General features: G+C 42.2%; 1 protein-coding gene across 1 annotated transcript in view; it reads right to left on the bottom strand.

Moving 5' to 3' along the window:
* ANKFN1 (ankyrin repeat and fibronectin type III domain containing 1) overlaps positions 1–18,756 on the bottom strand; it is a 138,022-nt gene that overhangs the window by 24,310 nt on the left and 94,956 nt on the right. Inside the window, exons 10-14 of the mRNA XM_032210279.1 lie at positions 16,423–16,555; positions 13,225–13,341; positions 6,500–6,715; positions 2,948–3,114; positions 1,473–1,620 (exon numbers count right to left, since the gene is read on the bottom strand). Of these exons, the coding sequence (XP_032066170.1) occupies positions 1,473–1,620; positions 2,948–3,114; positions 6,500–6,715; positions 13,225–13,341; positions 16,423–16,555 (781 nt within the window). The remainder of the gene's footprint in view (positions 1–1,472; positions 1,621–2,947; positions 3,115–6,499; positions 6,716–13,224; positions 13,342–16,422; positions 16,556–18,756) is intronic.

The following is an 18,756-nucleotide window of genomic DNA, read 5'->3' as shown; positions in this document are numbered from 1 at the left end:
CCACCTGGCGACTCCTGGGAGGGGCAGGGCAGGAGGGGCCAGCCAGGAGTGGGATTTGGGGGTTCTCTGAACTGCACAGAATCTTAACTAGAGATTCTTCTGAACCCCTGCGAACCCCACCCCACCCCTGGGTATAAGCAGATGGAATACCTTGTGCTATACTGATAACACTAGACTGAAGGCTGAAAATGTAAATGATCTGCAATCTCTAGTAAGGAAAGCCAAGAAGCACAGTGGGGAAAAAAGGGACTGATTAAATACAAAGAAGGCTAACCAAAGGAACCATCTTCATCATAATCATTTCAAAAAACTGCGTAGAGCATAACAACAGATCATGACTGAAGACAATTGCATTTGGATGGCTCCCTTGGCTCTAGTGAGCTGAATCTGATTGCGTGTCAAAGGCATGGTTGTATAACAGCTAGGTTGTATAACCACAAATTATTCTGTTTTAACACAGCATTGTGGGATGCACCCTGGGGCAAAGGCTTGGTACCTGGACATATGAGAAGCACTCATCCACTTGCTTCACTATATACTGATGTTCATTCAACATCTCACCCAACTTTTGAAGCTGCAAAACCAATGGTAATGACCCTTCTCCACTTCATGACCTGCTGGCCACAAGATCAGCAGGGTGCAGACAGAGAGTTAAAGATTTACCCTGTGTTCCCACTCTATTTCTCAGTTCACAAACTTCTTGTTTAAGAGGTTGCTAGTCTAAGGTCATTTCCCTCCTTCTCTCTTCCCACGGAGACCCATCCAGTGTACATGCTCTTGGATACTCTTCGCAGGAGCTGTGATTAGCTAAGGGTTAGGCATTGCCTATCCATATCATTTATTCCCTCTAAATAAATCACTTTTCTGCTACACTCATAAAACTTGCCTCACTAAACTTGCCTAGGTTAAATCCCTGCTCTCAGGAATGCTCTTACACACACACACACACACACACACACACATCATTTCAATCTCCAACTCAAATCATATTTCACACGCTTCCAGAGGTATATAAGAGCAAGCTCTATTGCCACTTACAGCTGGCCATTTGTTTTATGGCACTGATTACTATCTTGACTTAAATTAAGTTTTATACAGGGTTTCACCGTGAGCTCACTGTAGTTTAAAGCATCATTTTTGAAAGCTTGCAAAGGCAACGAGGCTATGAATTATAATACAGCTTTCATTAATCTGTCCTGAGGCAAGCAAAACACAACTCCATCTTTCCCTAGCGGGAGCAAAATGTACACAAATCAAATTTGATACCAAATCAGCTCAGGTTCAGCGTTGTTAATCAGCATACATGCACACAAACACACACACATATGCACAAATACATACAATATGCAAATATGACTGATATTTCCCCCACCGGTAAGTTTAAGTGCTTGAAATAAGATGGATGAGGAGAGTCACGTTGCATAGCCCCATGGTGAGAAAGGCAGCAAATAAATTTAATAAATAAATGATACCTGTTGTAGAGGTAGATTGATTTGTTTAAGAAGGGCTCTCATTGCCATTTGGAGCTCAAAAAAGAGTCGAGTTGGACACTCGGCAGAATGATCCATATTTTCCATAGATTCTGAGCCAGAAAGTCTTTGGATCCATTCCCATTCCTCTCTGTATAGGGAGTGAAGTTAAAATTAGAAATATAACAAAAGTTCATTGCACAAGGAAGAATTTACTGAATGTACATTTGGGCTTTGTTGGGGTTTCTGTTCTCAAATAGTAAAACCTTTTAAACTTGTAACAGGCCCAATTGTTTGTGGTTAAAAAAAGGGGCCAGCTTTCTGATTTCATTCTGCGGGTGCATCTCAAGCTGAAGACTTTCTTTGACTTGCAGGCTGTTCCATATTTCTATAACTTTTAATGAGCATTCCTAGGGGTCTTAAGTGGGCAGGCGGGCTCAATTTTCTCATTAACTCATTTAATTTCTTCATTTGGGTGTAGCTAGCCTGGTTTTTATTTCTCCTCTCTTTTTAAGATAGAAGACATAAAGCTGAAACAAGCGGATTGTTGGAATGTGTATACTTTAATCAGAGGTGGGATTCAGCAGGTTCTGACCAGTTCTGGAGAACCGGTAGTGGAAATTTTGAGTAGTTTGGAGGATGGGTAAATACCACCTCTGACTGGCCCTGCCCCCATCTATTCTCTGCCTCCCGAGTTCCAGCTGACTGGGAGGGAATGGGGATTTTACAGTATCCTTCCCCTGGAGTGGGGAGGGAATGGAGATTTTACAATATCCTTCCCCTGCCACATCCACCAAGCCACGCCTCCTGCCACGCCATGCCCACAAAGCCACACCCACTGAACCAGTAGTAAAAAATTTTGAATCCCACCACTGACCTTAGTGTAGTGGTAGACAGAAGCATCTACAGTACAAGAAAAAGGGGAATGAGGCAAGTACCACCCATTTTCTATATTTATCGTGATGTTACCTAGCATCTGAAAGGGGCAGAGATTAAGGTACAACACTGTGATATTGCCTTGCTCAAGCAGTAGGTGCCATGGGAAGACCGACGTGGGTCTTTAGGTAGGCAAAACAAATAAGCCCAGCATCTCTGCAAGTCTGTCTGTCTGTCTTTGATAATTACCCATTCAACAGGATTTACAATAAAAGGGCTAATTAGTCCCTGGGTGAAGGCAAGTAGGAACTGTATCCCTGCATCTCACTGTTGAGATATGAAGTTGGCTATTTCTTTCTTTACTTGTCAGGTTCCATTAGTCTGGCTGATTGCTGCAAACTGTGTAAATAAATGATAGATGAGAATAAGAAATCTTGATATTTGTGCCCTGATATTTGTAATGATGAAAAATGTTCTCAGAGATCACCATTCCAATGGGAAAGCAAATTCACAGAATGAGTGAGTGAGTAAGGGAATCCAGACCACATCAACTCAGAAAGCAAATTCTAATCAGCATGATTGGGAGATGTTTCTCCACTTACCTGGACACATTGCAATTGTCTCGGATTTTAACGTGACACAGAATGTTGGGCAGCTTTTGTAGCACAAGCACTTTGATCTGATCGACAGAACTGCAGAGTTTTAAGTAGCCCAAATAAAGGCCTGGAGCCAGACGCTGTTGGCTCCTTCTGTGATAGGAAAGTATGTCCTGTTGAAGAAAAGGAGGAAAAAAACAGGTTCAAAAATTTCCTTGACTTTTCTTCCATATAAAAAAGTAAAGGAAGGAGGAAAGGAATAAAATACGGTATTGCCCAAGCAGTGGGCAATTTTATTTATTATTATGGTTTGTTGCTCAGTCAGGATGTTGTTTGATGGGTATTAAAGGTATTGTCACCTTTATTATGGTTCATCACACTATTAATGTTATTAGTGATAGTTGTTGTAATAGTAGCAGCAGTAGAAGCAGAAGTACTTCCCTTTGTTTTTTAAATCCCATGCTTTGTTCCTTTTATCTATACATTTTATTAAAAGTTTTAAAGAGAAAAATATAAACGAACACAAACTAATACAGAATGAAGAGAAAAAAAGAGAGAAAAGTGCAGAAAGCAACAATAAAAAAATAATACAAAGCTTCTGATTTCCTTTGCAGTAAATACAAGAATAATTACAAAGTTATCTCTTACTCTATGATTATAAAAGAGAAAAAAAAGCTTCAAGTCCTGTGTTTTGTTAAAAACTAGGCGTTTAATGGCCCCACTGTCACTGGAATTCAAGGGAGTAATCCTTCCAATTTATAATTGGAACATTTTTCTTCTTCCATTTAATCATGTTCAATTCTTGGAGACTGCCTAGATTTGTGATGGTGAACCTATAACACACATGCCACAGGTGGCACGCAGAGCCCTCTCTGTGGGCATGCCAGCCGTGGCCCAACCCAGCTTCACTGTGCATGTGCTTCCCACCAGCCAGCAGGTTTTCAGGTCTCTGCCATCCATATGTGGGGGTGGGGTGCATGTAGATGACACGTGTGCACATGCGCCCCAACCCCGCACATGCATGGTAGAGACCTGTTTTGGCTTCCAGGTCCAAAATGGGGCGTGGGGTGTGTGTATGTGTGGTGGGGTCGCACATGCATGTGCAGGGGTGACACGTGCATGCGCAGGAGCGGGCCACACATGGGGTGCCATGTGTGCATTTGCAGGTGGCGGGGCATGCAGGAGGTGCACATACTCATTGCATTATGGGTGTGGGTGTGCACATGCGCTTTCAGCACACAACGACAACAAGGTGAGCCATCACTATCCTTTTTTTTTTTTTGCCAAAGTTTTTGTGAAATGATTTGCCTTTGCCTTCTTCCCAGAGCTGAGCAAGGGTGGACTGGTCCAAAGTCACCCAGTCTGCTTTCATGCCTAAGGCAGGACTAGAACTCCCAGTCTCCTGTGACAGTTTTCCAGGAGTGGCTCAACTGCAACTGCAGAAAGAAAATTTGCCAAGGTATTCGGAAATAACCCCTTACCTCTATTTAGCCTTGCATTTGGAAGTGAAAATCCTCCTAATCCTAACTTGTTCTAAATGGACGATGAAAGCATTTAAAACAATACTTGGAAGATGTAGAACCAATTAATCTCCCTCCTACATCAGGAGGCTATTAATGACAATCTCACAGTCAGAATTCATTTAGCTCATTTACCAGAGTCTGAAAGTCATGATTATTAGGTCCTATCTTTTGTTTCAATGCTAATATTCTCTATTATCGATCATTGAGAGATGGGTTCAAGCATTTAAAATTGTGGGGGGGGGACCCAGGGGGGGGAAAACAGAATTGGAATTAAACCATATTAAAAAAACAAATCTGGTGTTAATATGGAGAGGTCTCTTGAGACCAAGGAGCTGCAGGAAAGAGATATGGAGTCATTTTGTATCAGTTGGGCAGTTATATAAATTTACTAGCTGAATACCCATGCTTCACTATGAAACTATGTGATCGGACTTGATAAATTGATACTTAAAGCTTGAACATTAATGAGTAGTTACAGTTGGTCTTGATAACTTGAGAATTAAAACTTGAAAATTATTGTAGAATGTGTAACTCCTTAGCATCAGAGCATGTTAATATAAGGCGACTGGCAGTTGGAACTGAGTTCTTTTTAGGTGGGGAGGGGGAGTAGAATGTCTAACTCCTTAGCATCAGAGCGTGTTAATATAATACTGTATAAGAAATATTAATGATCTGATGGTCATTTCGACAAATCCTTTTTTAGCGAGCACCTAGAAGCCAAGAGGAACATAAGTGCCAAATTTCAAATTTGTAGGCTTTATGGTTGTGGAGATTTCGTGATGATACGTGAGTGGTATTTGGCTTTTATATATATAAAGATTAAACAAACAAACAAAATGTTATTAATAGATAAATGTGTGTGATCTGGAGAAAAGAGTGTTCATATGTTTTTCTAACTGTTCCTTTTTCTTTCTCCTAAGAAAAAGATTATAGCATTTTTGTTGCTTCAGAATGTAACCTGAGAGTGAATTTGGCAGATTTTGCCAAGGGATTTCAAAAGACAGAGTGGGGAATGGAGGGAGGAAATTAAAGGTGTCAGCGGCTGTCAGAATAAGCTTCCGGTGCTAAACATGGTATGCGACAGGAGTGGTTGTGTTTCCCAAAGCTGACATTTGTCTCTTCTCAGCAAAAAGGGATAGAGTGGCTTCCCTGCTCAGGTTCTAAAATCCAAAGCTATCCACGTGGAGGAGAAAATTTGCAGTACCCCTTAACTGTTGGTCAATGTGTCAAAGGTGTACTTCTAGGAGCACCTTGTGACTGACTAACTGACCACAAGGAGGCAGTGGGGGTGTGGACGGCAAGTTAAAAAAGTTTCTCTCTGTCCATCACTGCTTATTTCTTGTTTAACGTACTGCTAATTTGAGGTCACTTCCTTCTGCTTTTCTTCTTTAGGCACACATCCTCAGATCCAATTCTGGTCCCAATAGGATGTGGTCAGAGGTGGTATACAGCCAGTTCTGACCAATTCTGGAGAACCGGTAGCCGAAATTTTGAGTAGTTTGGAGAACTGGCAAATAAGCTGGCCCGCGCCCACTGCCTCCCAGCTGATCTTCTTATGTTGCCCTGAACAGGAGAACGGAGCTGGATAGCAGGTTAGTGGGCTGGGGAGAGAATGGGGATTTTGCAGTATCCTTCCCCTGCCATGCCCACCAAGCCATGCCCACAGAACTGGTAGTAAAAATTTTTGAATCTCAATGGATGTAGTCACCCAAGTGCTAGGCTTTGTCTATCTTATCATGGGCTTAGTAGTTCTAAAACAGGGGTGTCAACCTCACATCGTCACAGCATAGTCACGACTTCCCCCCCTTTGCTAATCAGTCAATCAAATAAATAAAGATTAGCTAATTCTGCATTTTTAATTGAACCAATTTCCAGTATTCACACTTCCTCACTAAGGGACAGATTGGAAGAAGCCAACAAATACGTCCTTTGAATATATAGCATACAGTGCCTGACAAACTGCAACTGAGTTCCCAAAAGCTTATCCGAAGGAATGTTTCCTTATTTGTTGGAGTTTGGAGAAAAAGAGGGTTACCTGAATTGTGATAAGCAAGATGTCTAACGCTGTTGGCTCCTCAGGTGTCGAAAGGGATTTCCTCTGGCTTTGTAGCTTAGATATCTGCATCCATTTGCCATTAAAAAAGGAATAGAGGCTCTCCACCTCTCTGATTGTCACTATGATAACATTGCCATGACGGTCTTTGATCGGTTCATAATAGACTTGGCCCAGGTTGTGTGTACCTAACAGGTTCTGTGGTTGAAGAGGGAACAGTTGAAGAGCACAAAACACACCATTATTGACTCATTTTCACAGGTCATAATGCACATTTTTTGAATAGCAGAATAGCTTTCAACAGCTGTTCCCAGAAATAAAAACAGCATAACCAGCTAAGCCCTTCAAATGATCATTTGTTTAATGTTGAGCCTTTCTTGTTTCAACAGGGTGGTAAATCGCAAGTAACAATTATCACAACAAGGGAGACCCAACAGTTCTGTTCATTTCAAATTGACGATGTCTGTACACTCTTTATATCAACAGAATTAAGCATATATTACTGAAATAGAATATAGCACTTAGCACTTATACATACATACCACTTTACAATGCTTTTACAGCCCTCTCTAAGCGGTTTACAGAGTCAACCTATTGCCCCCAACGATCTGGGTCCTCATTTTACTGACCTTGGAAAGATGGAAGGCTGAGTCAACATTGAGCCTGGTGGGATTTGAACTGCCACATTGCAGTCAGCCGGCAGTCAGCAGAAGTAGCCTGCAGTACTGCACTTTAACCACTGCACCACCAAATATGTTGGATAGAGCACTGAAATCTGCTTGTAAAGTAATAGTTTTACCTTACTACCTTGCACTGAATCTAGCCACTGCTCCATTTAGCTCAGCATTACCTGCTCTGAAAAGTAGCAGCAGTGCCTGGGGCAGATCCCCAATGTTTCCCCATCTGAGATGTTTTTAACTGGAGCCTGGGACCTTCTGGGAGACAGTATGGGTTTCTACCACTGAGTTGGGCTCTTTTCTATGGCATTAAATAGAAAATGATGGAAAAGTTTCATCTAGCTCTACTGCTGCTAATCAATTGACAAAAGGAAGGGATTTCACAAAATGGTCTGCATAAGACGATAAAAATCTTATAATGACAATGTTCCCAGGGAGCTTTAATGAAATTGGACCACATCCATAGGTTTCAATCTCTTCTAACAGATGGGAACTCGAGCATTTTCTTCACAGCATAGAGAATTAACCCAACATGGTGATTATTTGAAATTTGAAATGCCTTCTGCGCTCCTCAGTAGGATGTAGGAACATTTCTGTTAGGACAGCTGGGTAGAATATGGATGTTTAGTTTATACAGTGACGTGCGGTGAGCTTCATGGCCGGTGAGGCAAGCGTGAAAGGCCCGCCGAAGCCCCAGCGCCGCGTCCGTCATAGAGTGGGACCCTCACCGGCCACAGCTGCAGTGTCATGCAGGCTGTGGAAGGAGGAGGAGGGAACCAAACGGGAGGCTTTTACCGGGCCTGCGCCCCACAGACCGTCCTTCCGCCTCAAGCCGCGTTTCTTCCTGCAAAGCCCTTCAGGCGTCAGGCGGAGCTCTCAGGTTGCCCAATCCAGTTCCTCCCAGGTTCAAAACTATGGAGGGAGGAACTGGATGGGCAACCTGAGAGCTCTGTCTGACACCCGAAGGGCTTTGCAGGAAGAAATACGCCTAGTGGGGAAGAAGGCGCCTCCTGTAACACAGAAAAGCGAAGGGCCCCGGGCAAGAGCTGAACACACGCAAGCACTTTTCGCCCATAATGGCGTCTCTCCTGCAGCCAGCTGGGGCGCTTGGGGGCAGAGAGAGAGAGAGAGAGAGAGAGAGAGAGAGAGAGGGAGGGAGGGAGAGAGAGAGAGAGACAGAGAGAGAGAGACAGAGAGAGAGAGAGAGAGAGAGAGAGAGAGAGAGAGAGAGCGAACAATACTAGTCTGAGGCTTCCCTTGCAGCCAGTCGTTTGTTCCCCCGCTTGTTACTCCGACGCTCTTCAGAAAGAAGCAGCGGTTGCCTGCCTGCTGCGTGTGTGTGGGGAAGAGGAAAAGGAGAGCGAGCAAAATAAACAAATCCTCGCCCCGCCGGGAAAAGCAACTGGAGCGCACGCTGTAGCCTGGCTAATTGCAAAAGCAGCCGCTTATGACGACGCCACACAACAGGATGGATTGGCTGCTGCACCTTTTTGGAAGGAGGGTGGTGAGGAGGGATGAGGGTTAGAAGCATCGGGAGGGGAAGAGAGAAAGTGACCGCTTCCAAATTGGTAGCCACTCGGATGAAGCGAAAAGGCTGCGTGAGGAGCCGCTGGGAGAGATGCCAGAAAGAGCGTTCCTGTCGCAGCCCAGCCCGCCCTCGCAACCTTTCAGTGCCCCAGTTCCAGTGAACCAGGAGGCTGGAGATTTGCCAGTCCGGTGTCTCTCCTTGTCTATTTCTAGGAATGTGCGGCGCTCACACATTGCCTGGCACATGCATAAAAGCGAGTTGCGCCCAGAGTCCCTTTCGCGAGCCAAAAGGAAGTCTTGCTGGGAAGATGCGGCAGCAGGGCTTTAAAGGGCTCCCCCCTCCCCAGCCAGCCAGCCCACCCAGCCCATTCCTCCCCACCACCACTGTGTCCAACAGGCCAGGCATCTCGTGTTTATGGAGGACATAAACGTGAGATGCCTGGCCTGTTGGGACACAGCGGTGGGAATGTCCCTGCCGCCTCTGCGCTCCGCCGCCTCGCCCCCGCCTCCTCTGACCCCACTGCTGTGAAAAAAGAAACACACACACAAATTCCTCACAATAAAAAAATTACAAATCCCCCCTCCCTCCGTCCGATCCACATATCTTTTCCAGCTGTGGAAACTCTCTCAACTCTCCTCATAAGGCATGATTTGCTGCTTCCAGATCAGGAGGCGGGAGAATCAGTGCCTCCTTTGCATACAAACGTTTTTGCTTTTTAACCCTTTCTTAACTTTTAAAAGGCGAAAAATTCCTTATGCAAAGGAGGCCCACAGTTCTCTGGCCTCCTCCTATAGTTAACACTAAGCACTGTTCCAAGTCACTGTGACTTGGAATCTGGTAGCAACTACCGTGGCTTTAATTATTTTAAAAAAATTCTTTAAAATTCTTTCCTTTCCCTCAGGAGACTGGTGAGGCCCTGCCTCCCCTGCCTCTAGTGAATGCACGTCCCTGAGTTTATACCAATATATTCCCCATCCTGGCGACCTGCAGATGTGATGGAAATTCCTAGAATGTCCAGGCTTGGCACATATAATGTGAGTTTCTGTCCTAGCACACCTGGAGGACTCTAGACTTGGGAAGAGTCTTCCAGTTCTATAAGCCTAGTTCATCTGTTAGCCTCTGAACTAGTCCCCATAGATACATTGACAGTGCTGGACTTGAGACCACTAGCACTGATGGAGCTGTTTATCTGCAGATCTCTCTTTCTCCCTCTTTTAAAATCCAATCTTCATTTTGAAGGACATAAGCATTTTGGTTGACTTTGAAAGTCACAAAGCTGAGAGTTGACTGATGCCAAGTGTAATATCAACTACAAATGTACACAACAGAGAGAGAGATCTGTACTTCAGAAAACAATTAGATGATGTATAATTTCTAGGTCAAAATGCATTCCTGCAGAGCTCAGCAGCATTACAGCAGAGTGATGAAAATTTAATAAAAGGCAATGAGGCAGAATCACCTCGGAAGGAAAATTGGTGCCCTTTCTGACTGTTCTTTGAGATATACATTGCAGTCCATCTGAGGCATATATAATTTATGTTTGCTTGTTTTGACATAAACATTGGATATAGATTTCCAGCAATAATGACCATGGATTATCTCAACATCTGTATGCAATATGGCCATTGCATCTCCGGGGGGTTTGCACAGGACAATTTCACGACAGAACATTCAGGCCAACTTTTGAAAGAAAATGACTGCTCCCAGCACTGGGATCAAGACTTTCTAGATGATTAGATCTAGTTTAGCTTTGTTCGTACTTTTTGGTAACTCACCTAGGGCTGAGGGACCAGTGTTTGTCTCCTGAAGAGATGCCCAGATGTCTCAAAGAAAAATCCCTAGCATTTTAAATATGCCCGTGACTCTGGAAGCTTTCAAAAGGTCTACAGTATGCAAGTAATGGGGGGGCAGCAGGAGTGATTTAAAAGGCAAAACTGAATTGACAATGTGGCACATTGTTCATTATGAAAGCAGAGGGGCTGTACATTAACCTTAATGACATTCTCATTTGATAGATAAAGCCACCCTGAGCTGACTCTATCTGCACTTAGCAGACACTATTTACCTCTGAGCAGCATTATTAAGATTGTTTATAACCAAAGCACTCAGAACAGCCAGGCACACTGGCTGGCATTTAGAAGTGGCTTTAAGTAGCTATTTTAGCTTTAGGCATCCCCGTCCAAGGCACACAGTAGGCGTTCTGTATCCTTATGGGCCCTCTGCTCTTTTTGCTGCCTGTATACAGATTTGCTTAGAGTCAGGTAGACTTCATTTTATTTTTATTTATTTATTTTAATCATTCGGAGATTGCAAGAACTTGATTAGCACGCTCTCTCTCTCTCTGCCCAGGAGGGCTGGACTGCAAAGAACACAAGGCTTGTAAGTCAGACCTGTTATTGCAGCTAGACATATCCATTTATGTTAGCAAGAAGTATGTGACATTTAGAACCAGGTTTTTAGGGAGTTTATTTCACACACACACACACGATGGAGAGCATATTTGGGACGCGGCATTTAGCTTTCAAATCTGCCTGGCAGGTTCAGGAGGCATGTATAGTATGAATCTGCAAACACACCTTAGCGTTAAGGATTAGGTATTAGGAGAAATATTAAATTGTTACTAAAATGATATATAATGTATAATTCATATACAGGTAGTTCTCGATTTACAACCCCAACTGTGCCCAGAATTTCCGTTGCCGAGCAAGACAGTTGTTAAATGAGTTTTGCCCCATTTTACGACCTTTCTTGCCACAGTTGTTAAGTGAATCACTGGCATTGTTAAGCTAGTAATACGTTGGTTAAGTGACTCTAACTCTTGCCAGAAGGTCACAAAAGGTGACCACATGACCTTAGGAGACTGCAGGTGTCATAAATACATGCCAGTTGTCAAGTGTCCAAATTTTGATCATATGAACATGGGGATGGTCCAAATGGTTGCATGAAAAACAATCATCAGTCACTTTTTTTCAGGGCTTTAGTAACTTTGAACAGTCACTAAATGAATGGTTGTAAGCTGAGGAGTATCTGTATTACTATGGTACATTATTCTGCTTTTGGACAACATGGTCAAACCCACTGTGTATTATTTCCCCCATAGACTGCTCCACATCTTTGTCGGCTACTAGAGGAGGTAAGAAAAATGGAGAGATCCCTTAACCATGAAGGAATAAGTGATTGAAGTATCACCAGTGTAGTTCCTCTGTGGTTGGAGTAGACAGATCAGGAAGTGATGAGCAAAACTAATGAGGAAATGTTGCCAAGTACATATTAATAAAACATGCTCGCTTTATTAATACATACACAATCTACAATGAGCAAGTCTGATCTGAACATGGGTTTGTTTGTGCTATGGGAATAAAGAAATGGCATTTTCTGGATTGTTGTTGCTCGTTTCATACAGCCATTCTTTTATTTGGTGAGCCAGTTATGAACTCTTGCCTGATCTGTCTCAGACTGAGATTCGGGGTGCAACTATTATGTTTCTGTGTATTCCTTTTAACTTGCCAATATCAAATAGAAGAAGCGTTTTTACTTCCACTGACCTATCCTCAAAATACTTAGGATGTAACTAGAGTAAGGTTTTCTCAGGTTGGTGAACACAGCCTCTCCCAAATGTTGCCCTCAAGCTGCAATTTCTAAAATTTCCTTTTAGCTGACGAGTAACTTCACAGGTTGCAATATATATATATATATATATATATATATATATATATAGATAGATAGATAGATAGATAGATAGATAGATAGATAGATAGATAGATAGATAGATAGATAGAGATAGAGATAGAGATAGAGATAGAGATAGAGATAGAGATAGAGATAGAGATAGAGATAGATAGATAGATAGATAGATAGATAGATAGATAGATAGATAGATAGATAGATAGATAGATAGATAGAACCACATAATTTGGAGAAGGCTGTTGTAGATTTCCACAAAGATCCTTAAGATCCTTAACTCTCTGCATTTGGTCAAAGTAGGTAGAGAAGATACCTCGGCATATTGGGGTAGAGAAGATGGTTTGTCTCAAATCCCACCAGAAGTGGCCCTCTAATGGGAAAAAAAAGAGCAGGTGCCCCAGGGATCGTTATCTTATCACCCAATTAATTATCTAGGATGCTCTTTTTGTTTGATGCTGTCCTGGATTTGCTGCCTTGAATGCTGCCAAGATAATAATCAAGTGTCTCCACCAGCTATGTGACTGAGCAGGCTATTTGCTTTTTCAGATTATCCTCCTGGGCAGGCGACTATTTATTTACCGTGTCACATTTAATTCTGCTCTCTCTGATTTCTTCCTATTTTGCAAGATTATTGATGGCCTGTTAGCTCTGGCTGGGCTCTCAGACCGTGCTGCTGCTTTCCTGCCTCACAACATATAATTCTCCCCTTGAGGCCATGCCAGAAGGAAGTGCTAAAGCAGGGGACAACTGACAGCTGATTCCCTTGGAGACCCTACCTTTGCTGAGATATGCCACGGAAAGTGGGCATTACCACTCACCTGTAACTGGGCTGCTGCAGACAGCATTTTCTGCCTGGCTTGGAGCGCTGTGGAGGAGGACATAGAGACGGACATGTTCTGTCTCAGCCATCGGATCTCATCCCACATACAAGACAGCTGCAAAATACAGAGCGCAATTGGCAGGGGGCAGGAGGTTTTTTTTGTGGGGGGGCAGGTTGGAGAGAAAAAGGCAGGAGAACAAAGAAACAAACAAACAAACAAAGGTTATCTTCCTCAAAGGTAGCTGCTGTTCATGCTATGAATCCTTGGGTGGCAGTGTACTGACAAGAAGTTATTAAATGAGCATAGTTTTGCGTTGCATCTAATCACCACTAGCATGACAAACACATCATTTATCTCTCTTAATACACCTGGGTGCCATTCTATGAAAATGATCACTCTGGGCTCAAAGGCAATATGAGGAGAGAGGGGAGAATGTACTTTTGCCTCTGGTCCCTCTGACGTGTATTAAACATCCTGAGCATTCTTAAGGAGCTTCTCTTCCAATTTGACTTCAGTTAATTCCAGTGCTAATACTTATGCCAAGGCTTATCGGCATCAGTAGTTTAAGAAATCCAGGATCCATTTTGTACCCTTACAAATTAGTGGGAAGAAAAGGACTTCTCTGGATTTATTTAAATCCTGGAATTTAAATTAAAATAGGTTTGTGAGGGAAAGAAATAAACAAGATTGGGTATGAACTGGAATGCGTTTGAGCCAGTGGATTCCTGAGGAAATAGCTAGGATCCTCTCTGCTAGAAGCACAACTACCTGTTTATTGGATCTGGGTCATAAAAGTGGCCAAGGATGCATTCTGCAGTTGGACCTATGCTATGGTGTTGGTCTCTTTGATAGAAGGGGTGGTCCTTCTTCATAGGCTGTTCTTTAATCCAACAGCTTTTTATAATAGCAATAGCACTCAGACTTATATACCATTTCATAGTCATTTTACAGCCCTCTCTAAATGGTTTACAGAGTCAGCCCCTTGCCCCCAACAATCTGGGTCCTCATTTTACCTACCTGGGAAAGATGGAAGGCTGAGTCAACCTTGAGCTGGTGAGATTTGAACTGCCGAACTGCAGCTAGCAGTCAGCTGAAGTAGCCTGCAGTACTGCATTCTAACCACTGTGCCACCTCGGCTCTCCCATAGTCACTTCCTGGCCAATTTAATCTTGCAGGGTTGGTACACCCTGGATTCCTTCAATTAAACAATGCCATCTCTCACCTGAAGCCCACCTTCTCTGCAGCATCCTGACCTCTTGAATGAGGTCCTCAAAAAATCTGAGTGTCCCTCATTCTGCTAGTATTTCTAAGAGACTTGAAGTCTCGGCTTTTTGCCAAAGCCTTTGGCAAAGGTGAGTGAATCTCCCTTGGTTCATGTGGGTTTCTTTCTTTTTTGTCCCTGTCTGGTTCTTGTCATCTTTATTCTTTTGTCTCTTATTGTATTTTTAACCAATGTCCTTACTTGTGAACTGTCTGTAGTCATTGGGAGCCAAGCAGCATACAAATGTTTAATATTAATATTAATTTCTAGAAATAGTTAAAGAAAAGTAGTGTTGATACAAACAAGAGTCCATTACCGATACATTATGAAACCCATGTGGAAATATCTTAGCTAGAAACATATGCCTTAACACCAATGGAGGATGGGTTTGCTTCTAACCTGCTTTTATTTTACCCTTCAATTGGAAACAGGTTTTACAGCATGCACCCTTTCCTGTTAGACGGATGTAACAGTTACCCTTTCAACCATCCTCAGTAGTTTAAGGTCTCCCTCTGGTACTAAGCACAGAAACCCCAATTTCTCCTCTTTTACATGGTAGCTTCCCTTCCCCCCTTACATGCCCTTAGGATTAAATGAAATACAACATCACTACTAAATTCACCAGTTTAAAGGCAGAATTTCTTTGATTGCATGGGAAAAAAAGAGGAATTTAAGACTTTGTTGGGTGAGCACATCCTCACAATCTACTACCTGAAATGTGTGTGGTTTGTGTGTGTGTGTGTGTGTGTGTGGTGGGGGAGGGTTTGCAAACAGGCTGCAATGTGAAATAAATCTTCAGTGAGAGGAAAGTGCCAGGACTGCAGGACTGTAAAGAGATATGTTCTGGAAAGGGGGCAAGATTCAATCCCTCTACTTTACATGCATGTTTTCTTTGCTCCATAACCATGATGGCGAACCTATGGCACTCATGCCCGAAGTGGCACACGGAGCCATGTCGCCTGGCACACGCAGCATCGCCCGTTCCCCTTTTGGGTTTCTGGCAGGCATGTGCATGCGATGATCAGCTGCCCTTCGTGCATGCGGCAGTGCTGGAAACTGGGAGAGCTGATCTTCTGTTTTCCTGGGTGAGCATGCTTACCACCTAGCTGATCGTCGCACACCCATGCGTGCCAAAAACCCAGAAGACTAGCTGGCTGGTGTGCATGCATGCCTTGGAAACTGGAAGTTCATTTTTGGGCATGGGCATGCATCCTGGGCAGCTCCTCTTCTGGGTTGTGGCAGAGACGAGTGCACGCTCCCTTTTCGGCACTTGGTGCTAAAAAGGTTTGCCATCACTGCTCTATAAAGTGGATGTTATTGCATAGCACTAGCACTTAGATTTATATACCGCTTCATAGTGCTTTATAGCCCTCTCTAAGCGGTTTACAGAGTCAGCCTATTGTCCCCAACAATCTGGGTTCTCATTTTACTGACCTTGGAAGGATGGAAGGCTGAGTCAATCTTATGCATGCTTTCTATACAATTGTAACACATTCAGACTTTATAAATGTGATATTTACTGTGTTCTATAGCCATGTACCATATAAACCTTCTGATCCTTCATCAGTCTTTGGCCTCTAGATTTACAAAGTACTTGGTTTAGTTGGCTACCCAATTTCATTTTAAAATTCAACCATGGAAAATTGACTTTGGAGATCTAGATCTAAGTGATTGTTCAAATGTGGTCCTCCTACATGATTATTGGTCATGATTGTTGGGGCTGATTGGATCTGGAGTCCAGCCCCTGGAAGGATCACAGATTCCTTACCTCTGCCCTACATCCAGCATGGCTCAAAGCAGTGTGTCCTCACACAACGCAGGCATGCATGTGGCTAAGAAGGGCTGTTTGTGTATAAAGAAAAAGAGAGGGCGGGGATCAGCCCAGAAATACCCCCCTACCTGGAGGAGTTCAGCCAAGGGAGAAAAAGGCTTACCTTTGTGAACCAGAGAAAATCTTGCATAATAGAACTGGCGTGAGAATCATCAATTTCCACTATTGGTATGTGATCTTCATTGGTTACTAACATGTTGTCTTTGTAATAAAATATCACAGCTAAATAAAGCCCTCTGCATTGAAATAAATGAGAAGAACAAAAAAAAAAAAAAGAGAGAGAGAATGATTAGGTGTCTATTCCAAAAAAGACAGTGATTTGCCTTCTGCAAAGCAAGAAGTCTTTATGATCCACTAACTGGCCTAGCACTTGATTGAAACAATTGAATTCAACTCATTGCTCCCAAGAATGAGAATTTCCCAGAAATGTGATAAAGTTAAACACTAGCAAATCTGCAGAATAACTCCACAAATAGATGGGCAAAGCTACTCACCATGTCATTTTCATCTGATTATGTTTGGACAAGTAATAGCAAAAAATGTTTGGATTTGGAAATGACAAATCAACCTGGTGCATCAGATTCTGGGAGCTAACTATCCTTGTTTGGGCTTGAAAGGGTAAAGTCTGGGTAGTATTTGGATGGGAGACTTTTAAGAATCCCAAATCTGTAGACCTCAGCAACTTGAAAAGGTATGGACTTCAATTCCGGAGCTGGCTGGGGAATTCTGGGAGTTGAAGTCCACACCTTTTCAAAGTTTAAGAAAGACTGTTGTAGACTAAATTGGGAAGCTAAAAACAACAACAGCAAACAGCTGGTTTTGTTGCCAAGGAAACTATAGTATATGGAGGTACTTATAAAATTACAAAGAAGTTACGTTTGATTTGGGGAGTTTACTTTTTATTAGTGAAATGTGAAAAAAAGCAAGTTATCTTCTTATGTTAGCTTTTTTCTTAAGTAAAATATGCCCTTAAATTTCAATTTATTTTTATTGTTTTAAAATATTTTAAATTAAATGTGTCAGTTATTGCATTTATTAGAGTTACTTGCATTAATATGAATACCTGTCTTTTTCTATGTTTAACTTTATTTTTATCACAATGCAATAGCAACATTTTTCCACTTCCTTTCTAGCTCCCATAACTTTGTTTTCCAGATTGTCTTAGAAAACCTGATTACAACTTAAAATGAAGTCCCAGAGCACTCAGGAAAAAAAAAATGACAGGGTTGCAAATAATTGGGAAATAATGGAAAAATAGAACTGATAAAAGCCATTCATTTATTGCATCTTTTGCTTTGAAATAAATGAAAGTTAAGCTAAACAGACCCGCTGGGCTCAATTTTCTTTTATTATGCCTCTCTCTTTTGAATTCTTATTTTTTTGGCTGCAGGGGTCTAATATAGAAACTTCTGCATTGCAGAAGATTCTAGAATATGCAGTAGTTTAGTGTGTACAATCTCAATTCATCCTAGGTGCTATCCAATCTGTAAGGCCTTATTGTTGAACTACTTTGATTCAGTGTGTCCAATACCACGTTTAAGACATCTTATGGTGTTTTTGAGGAATACTTGTTTCACATTCCTGATTTTTCCATATATAACACTCCTATGGATACCATTCGGTGGTTTATCTGGAACATCAATGTAAAAACTCTAAATGGCACTACAGTATTGCTATTTATAGCAAGCTGTTCCAGCATTGCAACCCCATGAAACAATAGGGTTAGTCTGGATTTTGTCCTGTGAAATAACCCATCCTTTTCTCTGGATCCATCATTTGGTCCAGCACTGTTGTATTCATTGCTTACATAAAATTCAATCCTTTAAAATATTTATATTTATAATCAATTATATAGATTAATCTGCAGATTTGCTTAATTGAACGATTACCAGAGCCTCTCTTTGGAAAGAAATATAAAATACAAAGAAGACAAAAAGAACACTGCCAGTGATCAAAAGAATTTATTGTCCAGGACAAAATTTTTGAGATTCAGAAGATTAGGTAAGTTACCTTGGGACAGGGGACAATCCAAAATCTCAGCTTCAGATTTGCTAACTCAGAGTTATTTAAAAAAAAATTACTGATGTATATTTAAAGCAAATTTGGATCTTATTTCATAAAACCAGTAATCTGTGTACACACAATGTGTGCCAGTGATTAAAGGTAAAGGTTTCCCTGCACATGCGTGCTAGTCATTTTCTGGCTCTAGGGGTGGTGTTCATCTCCATTTCGAAGCTGAAGAGTCAGCGCTGTCCGAAGACGTCTCTGTGATCATGTGGCCAGCATGACTAAATACCAAAGGCACATGAAACTATGTTACTTTCCCACCAAAGTGGTCCCTATTTTTCTACTTGCATTTTTTACATGCTTTCAAACTGATAGGTTGGCAGAAGCTGGGACAAGACAAGACCCCATTAGGCGGGGCTAGGGATTTAAA

Source organism: Thamnophis elegans, chromosome 2 (assembly GCF_009769535.1).
Source record: "Thamnophis elegans isolate rThaEle1 chromosome 2, rThaEle1.pri, whole genome shotgun sequence".
NCBI classification, from domain to species: domain Eukaryota; kingdom Metazoa; phylum Chordata; class Lepidosauria; order Squamata; family Colubridae; genus Thamnophis; species Thamnophis elegans.
This window is presented reverse-complemented; position numbering and strand designations above follow the sequence as displayed.